This window comes from Canis lupus, chromosome 34 (assembly GCF_011100685.1).
Source record: "Canis lupus familiaris isolate Mischka breed German Shepherd chromosome 34, alternate assembly UU_Cfam_GSD_1.0, whole genome shotgun sequence".
NCBI classification, from domain to species: Eukaryota; Metazoa; Chordata; class Mammalia; order Carnivora; family Canidae; genus Canis; species Canis lupus.
Window position 1 is genome coordinate 16,423,276 of NC_049255.1, and position 12,144 is coordinate 16,435,419.

At 41.8% G+C, this 12,144-nt stretch overlaps 1 protein-coding gene across 4 annotated transcripts in view; it reads right to left on the bottom strand.

Annotated features, from left to right (window-relative positions):
• MCF2L2 (MCF.2 cell line derived transforming sequence-like 2) overlaps positions 1-12,144 on the bottom strand; it is a 237,951-nt gene that overhangs the window by 112,144 nt on the left and 113,663 nt on the right. For all 4 annotated transcript variants that reach the window (XM_038583487.1, XM_038583488.1, XM_038583489.1 and 1 more), the window contains 2 exons: positions 7,625-7,816; positions 4,879-5,070 (listed from right to left, as the gene is read on the bottom strand). In XM_038583487.1, coding sequence (XP_038439415.1) covers positions 4,879-5,070; positions 7,625-7,816 — 384 coding nt within the window. The remainder of the gene's footprint in view (positions 1-4,878; positions 5,071-7,624; positions 7,817-12,144) is intronic.

Here is a 12,144-nt window from a genome sequence, read left to right on the forward strand (position 1 = left end):
CTATCATTTGCAGACCCGTGATCTAGATTAAGGTGGAGCTTGTGTTTAAAAGGTCTCTTCAGAGAATGTGTCTCTGGCCTCAGGAAGCTCAGGTGTACAGTGGACAGCTATGGTCCAGATCCCAAATGAAACCAAATCCCCTTATGTCAGAGTGATAGCAATGCCAATTTGTATTTCTGGGGGGATGGTGATGACACTCGGTGGCCAGCTCAGTTATAAGCTTGAGAAAACGGAGTCATAGGTGTTAACTGCTGCACAAATATCAAGAAATCTGACTGAAAGGATGTCTGTCAAATTGGTTTTGTATGGTGTAAACCCTGATGTGAGGTCAGTGCCACATGCTGGAGCCCTGTGACTCACCACTTGGACTGGGCAGGACTTGAATCACCTTTGCTTTCTTGCATCTCCCTCTTAAGATCCCAGGGTGAACCTTGGAAATGGTGAGGTGGTCAGAAGAGACCCTAAATCTAAACTCAGATGAAGGAGGAGTTGGTGCAAGATATACAACTGCATCCCCTCTTCTTCTCTTTCCTCTTTTTACTTGCAAAGCCATTATCCATACCACAATCAGAATTATCTTTCCAGGATGTAAACCTGATCATATAACTTCTATCTTTAAATGCCCTGCTGGGATAAAGTCCAGACTCGTCAGAAAACACTGGATCTTTCATCAACCAACCCTGACTTCCCTCTAGTCTAACCTCCACTTGTCCCTACTTCTCACTCCAGCCTCCAGCTATGCAATTATGGGAACATTCTTATTTCTAGTCTGCCCTCTCACCTCCTTGCCTTCTGCTGAGGTTCCCTCCCTCTGCTTTGTCTCACTTAAAAACTCCTACCCAATCTTCTAGGCCAAATTTAGGCAATTTCTCTTAAGAACACCCTGACCTCCCCAGGCTGAGCTGACCTTTGCCTCCCCTATGTGCCCCACTGTCCCTTCCATTCCATATGCTCTTGGACAACAGGCAGTTACTGAGGACATGTTTGTCTTCCACTAAACTGCTAGCACCTAAAAAAAATTAAGTAAGTAAGTAAGTAAATAAATAAATAAATAAATAAATAAATAAATAAATAAATAAACTGCTAGCACCTTCATTATAGAGATAGTGACCTTCATTATTGTACTCCTAGAATACAAATAAAGCACAAACTAGGTTCCCAGTGAATACTTAAATAATTGAATCTTGCTATTTGTTACTGTGATTGTTTTATTTTCTAGACTGGGTGGTGAAAGTGGACAAAGGAGAAAAAATCAAAACAGCAGCACTAAGAGGGTAGCACAGTAGCAATATATTGCAGAAAAGCACTTGAAAAGACTTAGACAGGGTGGCTGCTATAAGAACAAAAGTTTAATTGTAGATGTAGTTTTGATAATCACTTTTCTTAAATATAACAAATTCAATTATTTAGACATAGAGTATCAGTGTTTTAGAAATAAATTTTATTTTCTCAAATAGTTTTAGAATTACAGAAAAAATTATAAAATAGTACAGAGAATTCCCATATAGACTACCCAGTTTCCCCTATCTTAACAGTTTACATTAGTATGGTACATTTCTCACAAATAATAAAACAATATTGATATGTTATTTTATTATAAAAATAAATTATTATTATTATTATTATTATTATTAAATAAAGTCCATATTTTAGTTAGATTTCCTTAGTCTTATCTAATATACTTTTTCTGCCAGGGGCCACTCCAAGATCCCAAATTATATGTAGTTGCCATAACTTCTTAGGCTCTTCTTGGCTGTGGCAGTTTCTTAGCTTTTCCTGGTTTTTGATGATCTTGACTATTTTGAGGAGTATTGGTCATATATTTTGTAGCATGCCCCTCAGCTGGAATTTATCTGACGTTTTTCTCATGATTGGACTGGAGCTATGAGTTGGGGGGTGTAAGACCATGGAAGTAAAGTGCCATGTCCATCCCATCATATCAAGGGTACATCATATCTGCATGACAACACTGTTGATGTTGTTGACCTTGGTCACCTGGCTGAGGTCGTATGTGTAAAGTCACTTCACTATAACATCACTTTTTGTCTCTCCCTCCCTGTACTGACAAAGTGAGCCACTATGTACAGCCCCATATTTAAGGGTTGGGGAATTTGCTCTATCTCCTTGAGGGCAAAGTATCTACATAAATAATTTAGAATTCTTCTACATGGGAGGTTAGTTTCTTCTGCCCCATTTATTTATTCCATCATTTATTTGTATCATATATATTTATTCAAATTGTTCTATTATTGGCCATGGGGAGTTCTTTTCAATTGCCACCTATGTCCCATCACTGTGGTTTGTTGTTTTGTTTTTAATAGTTCCTTCTGCTACTACAAGATGCTCTAGGATCATCTTGTATATTCCCTGTCCCAGCCCTAGAATCAGCCATTTCTCCAAGGAGCTCAGGTCTCTTTTATTGAAGAATGGTATTAGACACCAAGATCTTAGGGGTAGGTGTGCTCGTTGACACTGGAAGTCTCATTGCTTCTAGACTATTTCAACTGTCAAAATAAAAAGGTACATGTGTCTGTACCATATCTACATTAACATGTATCTAGGAATATTTCTATATGTGTAGAGTACTAGTTTTGACAACAAAGTCATTACTCCTCAGTGGATAGAACTTTCTCTGATACAACAGGATATTTAAATCTTATAACCTAAAATTTTACTTCAAACCCATCAAAAGATGGGCTCTGGGGATAGTTTGATTCATTTGACATATAGAATTTAAAAAATTATTTATCTTATAATCCTCTCCTTTCCCTATATTTCTGCCTGTTTTCCAAGATGGTATATGAAGTTTTATTCATTTCCTGGTAGGTGGTATGGCTAGGAATTTTGCTGAAGTTGGCCAGAACAGCAGCTGTGGCCACAAATCTCCCTGGTTGACTGAATACACTAATTTGAGCAGCTAATGGAGTTGGAGCTAGGTGAGACTATTCTGCCATAGGAATCTGACCTGGAGCTACCAATACCAGGTCTGCAGTGTAGAACCTACACCAGATGGGGCTTCTCTTTCTTCCTTCTGCAAGGAAGCAGAGGGTCCTTGTGTTGCGAGAAGGTGTCTGCCTATCCATCCCCCACCCCTTACCATGTTCATACCTTACCACCAAAAGGCTTCAGAGAAAGAACATCATTAAGGTACAACTCCACACTGAGCTGCCCCCACTGTACTTGACCCACTCTGCCACCTGCCCGCCACTTGCTCAACAAATACGGATTGGACACCAGGCAAAGGTTAGGCACAGGGATACAGAGATGGATAAAGCTCCTGCACTTCAGGAGTTCCCAGTATAATAAGCACGACAGACATTTAAGTAAATAAGTAGAATGCAGTATGGTATATAACATATTACAGCAAAGGCTCTTAGCCTGAATCCATGGATGGACTTCAGGGTATCCCATAAAAACTAACTATAAAAGTTATATATGCTGGATATTCCCCATTAGTTGCCCTACTACATCTTCTTTTCCCTGCTCTGTGTCCCAGGAAGCTGACCTCTAAAGACTCTGTTGAGTAGGCTCACATGCCTATGGGTTTTTAATTGGTTTGGCCAATGGGTAGCACCACCAGGAAATTCAAGACAGGGAGCAAGGACAGTTGGGATATATATTTCCCCATTGGTGGTCTCATCCCTCTGCCCAAGGCCATAGCTCTTAAAGCATCTTTCACAGTCACAGCTATAGTGCTTCCTGGGATCTCTTTTGTCTTTGAGGCCTTTGAGGCTTCCTGGGATCTCCTTTGCCTTGAGGCTGGTAACTACTTTCTGTTTCTTGTTAGCCCCAGGGACCTTCACCATCCCTACTGGGTTCCCCAAATCCTGTCCAAATCTTTGTAAAAAGTGCCTGCATCAAACTCCTTCAATCACTTTGAGTATGCTCCCTATACTGGGGATCACTTGAGCCAAGACCTGGAGAATGAGTAGAGATAATGGGGGAGACTTTCTAGACCAAAAGTAATGGCATGTGCAGAGGACACAGGGCTAGAGGTAAGCTGGCACAAGTGCACCCTGAAAGAATGTGAATTAGATTCCGTGACTCAAAAGAATAAGGTCCTATAGGAAAGATACATACAAGGTGATGTGAATCTCAGAGGAAGGTGTACTATACATAATTCTTCTGATTTCATAACAGAATGCTCCTCTCAAAATGCAAATCCAATCAAGTTATTCCCCTGCTTAAATCCTTCAGTGGCTTCCCACTGCTCTTAGAATAAAGACCAGACTCCCTAATATGGCCCACAGAGCCTTGCTTCATCTGCCTCTCTCTTATATCACCCCAAACACCCTCCCTTTGCTCTCTGTATTCCAGCCATCCTGACCTTTGGGTTCTGCACTTGTGCCAGCTTCCCTCCAGCCCTGTGTCCTCTGCACATGCTATTACCTCTGGTCTGGAAAGGCTCCCCCATTATCTCTACTCATTCTCCAAGCCTTGGCTCAAGTGATTCCCAGTCTAGGCCAAGTTCTTCTGTCACATACCCAGCAGGATCCTAAATCTCTCCTCCAGACCACTTATCTCAGCTTGTACATATTCTTATGTTTTGTGTTTGACATTTATTAATGCTAGCCTCTCCCACTAAGTTTCATCAGGTATGGAACCATGTCTTATTTCTTCTCATTGCTGTGTCCTCAGCACAATGCATGATACACCAGAGATGCTCATGAGTATTTGGAGAGAAATGAATGACTGAAGGTGGTATTTGGGTGAGATCACAAAGGGTCAGTTTGCCAGGAAGCACAAACCAAGAGTCTAAGATGCCACCTGAGAATTCTGGAACCGGTGAGCCTGCTCAATACAGATTTTCTTACGTAACAGGCAAAAGGTCCCCCAACGCTTTCTAACTGCAAGATGAAAATAACCCAGAAATATTACCTTTACATCAATGGTGAGTATCAACTCAAACTGGCTGTAAAATTCCATGTGGCTGGGCAACTGGTACTCCTTCGCCGTACTCAGGAATGCCTCGATGTCATTCAAGGCAACGTCAACCCCCTCTCGTGACTGGCACTTGTCTACAGCTTGGGAAGCCAAAAGGTAGATTCCTGTTTCACACCACTGGCTGACCTTTCAAAAGAAACACAGTGCTCTATGTAATCAGCCTGACCACAACTCAGCCACCACAACCATCAAGGAGGTCTGAGCTCATATGTGGTCTAGAAGGATCCTGAAGCAATGGAAAATTGTTCTGGGACAGAATAAAGTTCATAGGTCTAACCACTGTCAATACAACTATAAGGTGGACAAACCCAAACTAATTTTACATCTGTCCATTTCTCAGGAAGTCAACTAGTCAGTAAAAAGAATTGTATAAACGTTCTTCTCTTTTACACTGACAGTAATTGCTACATCTCCAAAGGAGGAAAAGTTACGTATTCTTAGGTTTGGTCTAACCATTGAGAAATGTAACTAATGACTTTTGGAGTTTGCCTTCTAGGCCACTCATCTTGTGTCCTAATTGATTATAAGAGCATATGTTGACAAGGCATTAGACCTGGCCTGTACATGTCTTCCTAGGGGAGGGAATTTTTTTTTTTTTTTTTTTTATTTACGATAGTTACACAGAGAGAGAGCTAGAGAGAGGCAGAGACATAGGCAGAGGGAGAAGCAGGCTCCATGCACCGGGAGCCCGACGTGGGATTCGATCCCGGGTCTCCAGGATCGCGCCCTGGGCCAAAGGCAGGCGCTAAACCGCTGCGCCACCCAGGGATCCCTGTTTTTTTTAACAAAAACACTACTTTCCTCTGTCCACATTTGCATTTACTGGCATTTGTCCTTCCTAGGGAAGCATCCAAGAATGCAAAGCTTTATAACTCAGGACAGCAATACTCAAATTTTCCAGAATGCTGGGATGAAGTCAAATAGGTGATGAATTCTAACATTTCAATTTTTAAAAGATTAAACAGAAAGATAGGGGCCCTTGTGCTGCCTGAATATTTATGTGGAAAGAAGCTGCTAGTGCAAGTATATCTGTATTTCCATTTACCATGTGACCTGAAGAGCTATGTAAAATAACTATCCAGGGGGAAAAGAGCAAAACAAAGCACTCCAAAGTAGTTATCTCTAAGGGGGAAAATTATAGCCAATTTACATTTGTTTTTATTTTTTCCTTAAATTCCTTATACTAAATGTGTACTACTTTGACGATAACAAAACATAATAAAGATATTTAAACATTAATGATTACCACCATGTGGGGATGAGGAGGGGAATGGATGTGTAGGTGTCCATAACTAACTCTTTTCCTTCTCCTCCTTCCTACATTTTTGGATTTTCAAAATAATGCAAATCATGCTTTGACATACACTATGAAAACTTTCTCTTGAAACATCATGCCTAGATTCATAGAAAACATTAAGTTGGGGTCTTCCAGAGAGTCAGAGCAGGGACACATACACACACACATACACACACACACACTCCACACACTAACATTAGACTATTTAACTATGGAGTAGAAATGGAGTGAGGAAAACAGCAGCTGATCCTGCAGAGTTCACACACAAAGCAGTCTGTGGACCAGGCCCTCCTGAGCCACTTGCTTCTGGAACAGTTGTATTTTATTGACATTACAATCCTTTTGGCATTGGGATGATGTAAACAGCCTGGGTGTGTGCCCCCAGCCATCAGAGAGAAACAGCTACAGGATTGGAGCATGCTGACTCATGGCCATGAGCCACATGCTGCCTGCAAATAGCTGACAGGGAAGGCTCCAGAAGTCATGCCCCTGCTGACCAGGCACCTGTCTCAGAGATCACCACTGAAGGGCACCAGAAGCTGTGCCGCTTCCCTGTGAGCCATCTGCATAGTTTTGCTGTCTAGTCTAGGGAGCCTGGGGTTTGGAATTTGGCAGTCCTGACTTCATCTTCAATTCCCTATTTTTACCACAGGTGTAGTCATGAGGAATCACTTATCCCACAGTTTTTCAGCGTCATCCCTGTACCACCTGTACCATAATCACCCGGAAACTTGGTGAAAATACTGATTCCTGGGCATCATCCTAGACTTACTGAATCTAAGTCTCCAGAATGGTACCTTAGAGAGTCTACAATTATAGCAAACTGGTTCTCATGTATCAAATGCTGAATATCAGTTTCTGTCTCCATAAAATAATGTCATTAATACCTTTATCCTAGGTTGTCTTGAGGATTAAATAGATGATATAATTATGTTTCTGGTAGGAACATAGTAAGTGCTCAATAAATGGTAGAAATGTATAATGGTCATTATTACTTAAGTGTCTCCAAAAGGATTCATAATCTGATGACTACATATAAGGAGAAGCACTTTGCAAATATAGTGCTTGGTTCTCTGCCTGAAGGGGAACCAAGAAATGTCCCACAGGGCCAGGTCAAAACATACTCTAAGTCTAGGGCTACATAAAGGAAAATGACCATTTGTTAATTCTAATGGGATATGGTGGGATGGCGGGGGTACTTTTGACCTCCAATACTTCTATGACCTAGAATCTGCACAGTGTTTTTAATGCCTCTCAAGCACTATTTCACATGAAGTATGTTATCCTCTCAGCAATTTTGTGGGGGCAGGGATGATGAATATGATTAAGAGCATTTTATAGAAAATTTAGCAAACATCATGGTCATGGCTTCACTGTGCTCACCTTGTCCAGCTGTCTATGCAGCTCCAAAGACTTTTGTAAAATGTCATGTTTTTTCTTGTTTTCATTGATGAAGTCATCACAGAGGTGCCTGAGCTCTACACATCTCGGTCTGATGGAATCCATTGCATAGTGGTGGCTTTGGATGAGCTGGTCCCCAATTATTGCAAGCAGCTGGGCCTTTTCCAAGGGCTCCTGTGAACATCCATAGCCAAGCATCAGAAGCCAGGTCATGGTAAAGCTGACATTTGTCTACTGCATGCTCAAAATCTGGAGGGAGCCTAGGGAGATGTCGGATCTCAGGCTGCGAGTCACAACCATGGACCTGGGAAAACTCTGTGGCAGGCCAGGGTCTCCAGGAAGTCTAGCTTAGTCTAGGGTCACCTGGACTCTGAAGAAGAGCAAGTCACTCATTCAAGTGTCTGCTGAGTTTTGGGCTAGGCACTGAGGATATAGTGTTAACAAGCTATGATTTTCAGCCTAATGGAGAGCTCAGATAATCAAACAAATAATACCAGTAATTCAACTATGACAACTGTGATAAGTTTTTGCCAGAAGAGCATGAAGTGTTATACTGACCAGAACTGGAGACTCTGAATTCTGCTGTCAACTAAATGGAAAAGTAAAAAGGATCAGACATGTGGCGCTGAGGAGAGAGTGGAGTCAGCTGAATTTGAGAAATCAGTAAGATCTGGTTTGAACAACTCTATGGGGGATCATGAGACTTAAGAAATGTTTATCTAAACCCCTTCCTGCAATTCACAGGATCCCAGTCTGCTCTGATTTCATCTGTCCAGCAACCATATTTCCTACCTCTTTCTGCATGGCTTGCTTTGTTCTAACCACATGTGCCATGTTTACCACCCCCCCTTTTTTTTAAAGACTTTATTTATTCATGAGAGACACAGAGAGAGGCAGAGACACAGGCAGAGGGAGGAGAAGCAGGCTTCCATGCAGGAGCCCAATACAGGACTTGATCCTGGAATTCCAGAGGCAAAGGCAGACACTTAAGTGGACGTCTCATTGTGTTTGTTTGTTTGTTTGTTTGTTTGTTTGTTTGTTTGTTTAAGAGAGGGAGAAAGAGAATCCTACGCAGGCTCCATGCCCAGCATGGAGCCCAACAAGGGGCTCACTCACCACCCTGAGATCATGACCTGAAAATGCTTAACCAACTGAGCCACCCAAGCACCCCCATGTTTAACTGTTCTTAATTCACTTATCACATACTACTGAGGACCTCCCATATGCCAAATACTGTCCTAAGTGCTTAGGGTTTTGGTGGTAAACAAAGTAGCAGAAATCCCTGCCCTCATGAAGCTTACATGTTAATAGGAGACCCAGGCAATAAACAATTAGATGTGTAGATTACATCATATCTTAGTGATGAGTACTATGGAGAAAGATCAAACAGGGAAAGGAAGGTAGAGAGTGGAGGAATTTCTATTTTAATGGGATGGGTATAGGAAGGCTCACTCAGAAAGTGCCATCCAAGAAGTGCAGAAACATTTAATATAACTGGGGCACCTGGGTGCCTCAGTGGTTGAGGGTCTGCCTTTGGCTCGGGTCCTGATCCCGGGGTCCTGGGATAGAGTCCCGCATCAGGCTTCTTGTAGAGAGCCTGCTTCTCCCTCTGCCTATATCTCTGTGTCTCTAATGAATAAATAAATAAAATCTTAAAAAAAAAAAAAAAACAAGAAAAAGAAAAGCTCAAACTTCTGAGCAATGCACAGAGGGCGTTTCATCACCTGGCTCATACCTGAGCCTCTTCCTTCTCCCCTTTCCTCACCTCAATCCTCTGCTATAACCCAACTAATGACCTGTTCATAGCTTTCCAAAGATTCAGGCAGCTTTCCTTCTCTACTTGCTCCCTCTGCCTAGAAAGCCCCATCTTTCTCTCGCCACCCCCACCCCCACATCTCTATCCACCTCCTCCTGATGCACCTACACTCCCCTGGAGCTAACTCTACATCACCCTTCAGAGTGCATCCTCTCCAGGAAGCTTTCTCTAACTCCACCATTTTACCCTGATCCTCCTTTTCTGTGCTCCCTTAATGCTCTGTGCCCTTTCTTGATCAGAGCATGTACTTTCCTGTATTGTGATCGCTGGTCTATCACCTGCACTATGCAGCAGACCCTTGTGAGCATGCACCAGCTCTTACTCAACTTAAAATGTCCATGGTACAAGCTAGGTACTTAGGAATAAATGATTGTTGTACAAAACAAAACTGAGTAATGATATGGGAATAAAGTGACACAAATCAAGCAGTAGCTATTTTAAAAGAACTCAGGGATAAATGCCCAGTGCATTCAGGCTGCCCAGCAAAGGCCAGGTACACGGGTTGCTATCCCTGAGAAAAGGTTAGAATGCTAATTCCTTAGGCAGTGATGTTTCACTGTTTTCCTCACTGCTGTGTCCTCATAACTTAGAATAAGACTTAGCATAGTAGGACATCAACAAATATCTGCAAAATGAAACAACAATGAATGTGACGCTCTTACTAGACCTGCTTGGTCACTGCAGGTTGAGCCTAAGAAACATTCTGTAGCACAGAATTTGTCCCACTACCTCTGTGACATTAATGACAACAGTTAATATTCCCTGAGAGCTTTCTGTATGCCAGGCACCATTCCAAATGCTTAAACTGTTTCCTTTACTCCTTGCAACAAACCATTTGACATAGAACCTGTTCAATAAAAGAGAAGTAGAGGCAAAAATGACCCAGGTAGGAAAGGGAAGAGCCAAGCTTCAAACTCATGTACTCTGGCTTCAGAATCTGGTTCTGATCAACACACAGAGAAAAACAGCAGAATCTGTTCTGCCTGAGCTAAGAGGCCTCATTTGGTTGATCAAACCTGTCTGACTTTAGTCAAATATAGAAGCATGAAAACTTGGCAAGGAAACCTGTTGACTTCTTTTTTTTTTTTTTTTAAGTCTGGCTGCCAAATTTATTAAGAATAGCACAACATTTCTGGGCCCAGGGAACTTCACCACAGAATATTTCCCAAGTGCCCTTCACTTGGCATGCAGCATTTCAGCCTTCAGAACTGTTCTTAAAACACTGAGATGTTGGAGAAGAGATGAGCAGTAACTCAGAAGCCACACTGGATGGCTGGAAGATCACTCAACTGATCACTCATTCAGGGTACTAATAATAGCTTCCAGGTTCTGACTATTACCCTCTAGTCCTCATGAAATCTTTACCTCATTTCATCTTCACAGGAAGTAGGGAACAATTAATATCAGTTTTACAGATGAAGGGATGTGTTCAGAAAGGCTAAGAAACTGGACTAAGGGCACATAGCTGGTAGTTGTTAGAGTGGAGATTTGAATCCAGTTCTGTCTGGCTCTAAAGCCTGTGTCTTGTCACCTTTCAGCCCCCTTGGCCTCCTTGCATGTGCTATAAATGATGGCTGCACAGCCATGACTATCAAATCCTTCAGGCACCTGCAAAGAACTTTACTGTAAAACCTTCAAATTGCAGCTTCTTAGTCTTCAGCTTCTGCTGAAGAAAATCAGGTGACAAAACCACAAAAGTCAAAGAGAAATAAGGAGAAAGAAATGGCTGAAATCTGGTGCTCGGATCACAAGCTGGCCTGGCACCTTTCTGATGCTGAAAATTCCAGAAGGCTGGATAGTCAAGTTGCAACACGTAATTCAGAAATCCTTATTTATTGTAATAACAGCTTATTTTTCCCCAGAATCTACTGCTATGACAGATGAAAGATGCAAGTGTCTACTGTGAAAGAAAACAATGAGGAAGGGTGATGCTCTGTGTCAAGGAACCCAGAATGAACCCACAGATAATGGCATAGGAATGGAATGCACATGTGGGGAAGTGAGGCCAGATGAAACAAGAAAGGCAGAAAGTTAATGGTTGTGGAAACTGAGTATGCACATGGGAGTTAATTGTACTAGTTGATCTACTTTTTGTGTGTGTCTAAAAATTTCCATTAAAAAAAAAAAAAGGGCATGCCCCTCCTACTAGATTACATCCCTGGGAGGTTAATGATCTGGGTTCCAAGTCTTCTTGGACATATGCTGTAACTGCTGGCTCCTGGGCTTGTGGGGAGAGGTCAAGAGTAAAATCAGGTTGGTTCCTCTGCCTGTTCCTTAGCTGCTCTCTACTGATCCATCACCAAGGGCCCTAGCTAGCATGTCTTACAGCCAAATCTCAACAGCAAAGTCTGCTTTTAAAGAATAAGAGTGGGGGCTGAAACCATCACTATTTCTCAGAATTAGAAATGAGAAGATTATTAAAACAAAAGATTGTTAAACTAGGGCTGCCTGGATGGTTCAATCAGTTGAGCACTCCATTCCTGATTTCAGCTCAGGTCATGATCTTGAGGTTGTGGAGCCTGCTTGGGATATTTGAAATTAAAAATAAAAATAAAAATAAAAATAAAAATAATAAAAATAAATAAATAAATTGCTAGACCATCAAACCAGAACAAGATAAAAAAAAAAAACAGGCTCAATTAGCATGCAGAAATCTGGTTAGTGAGGTGACTCAGAGGTTACCCAT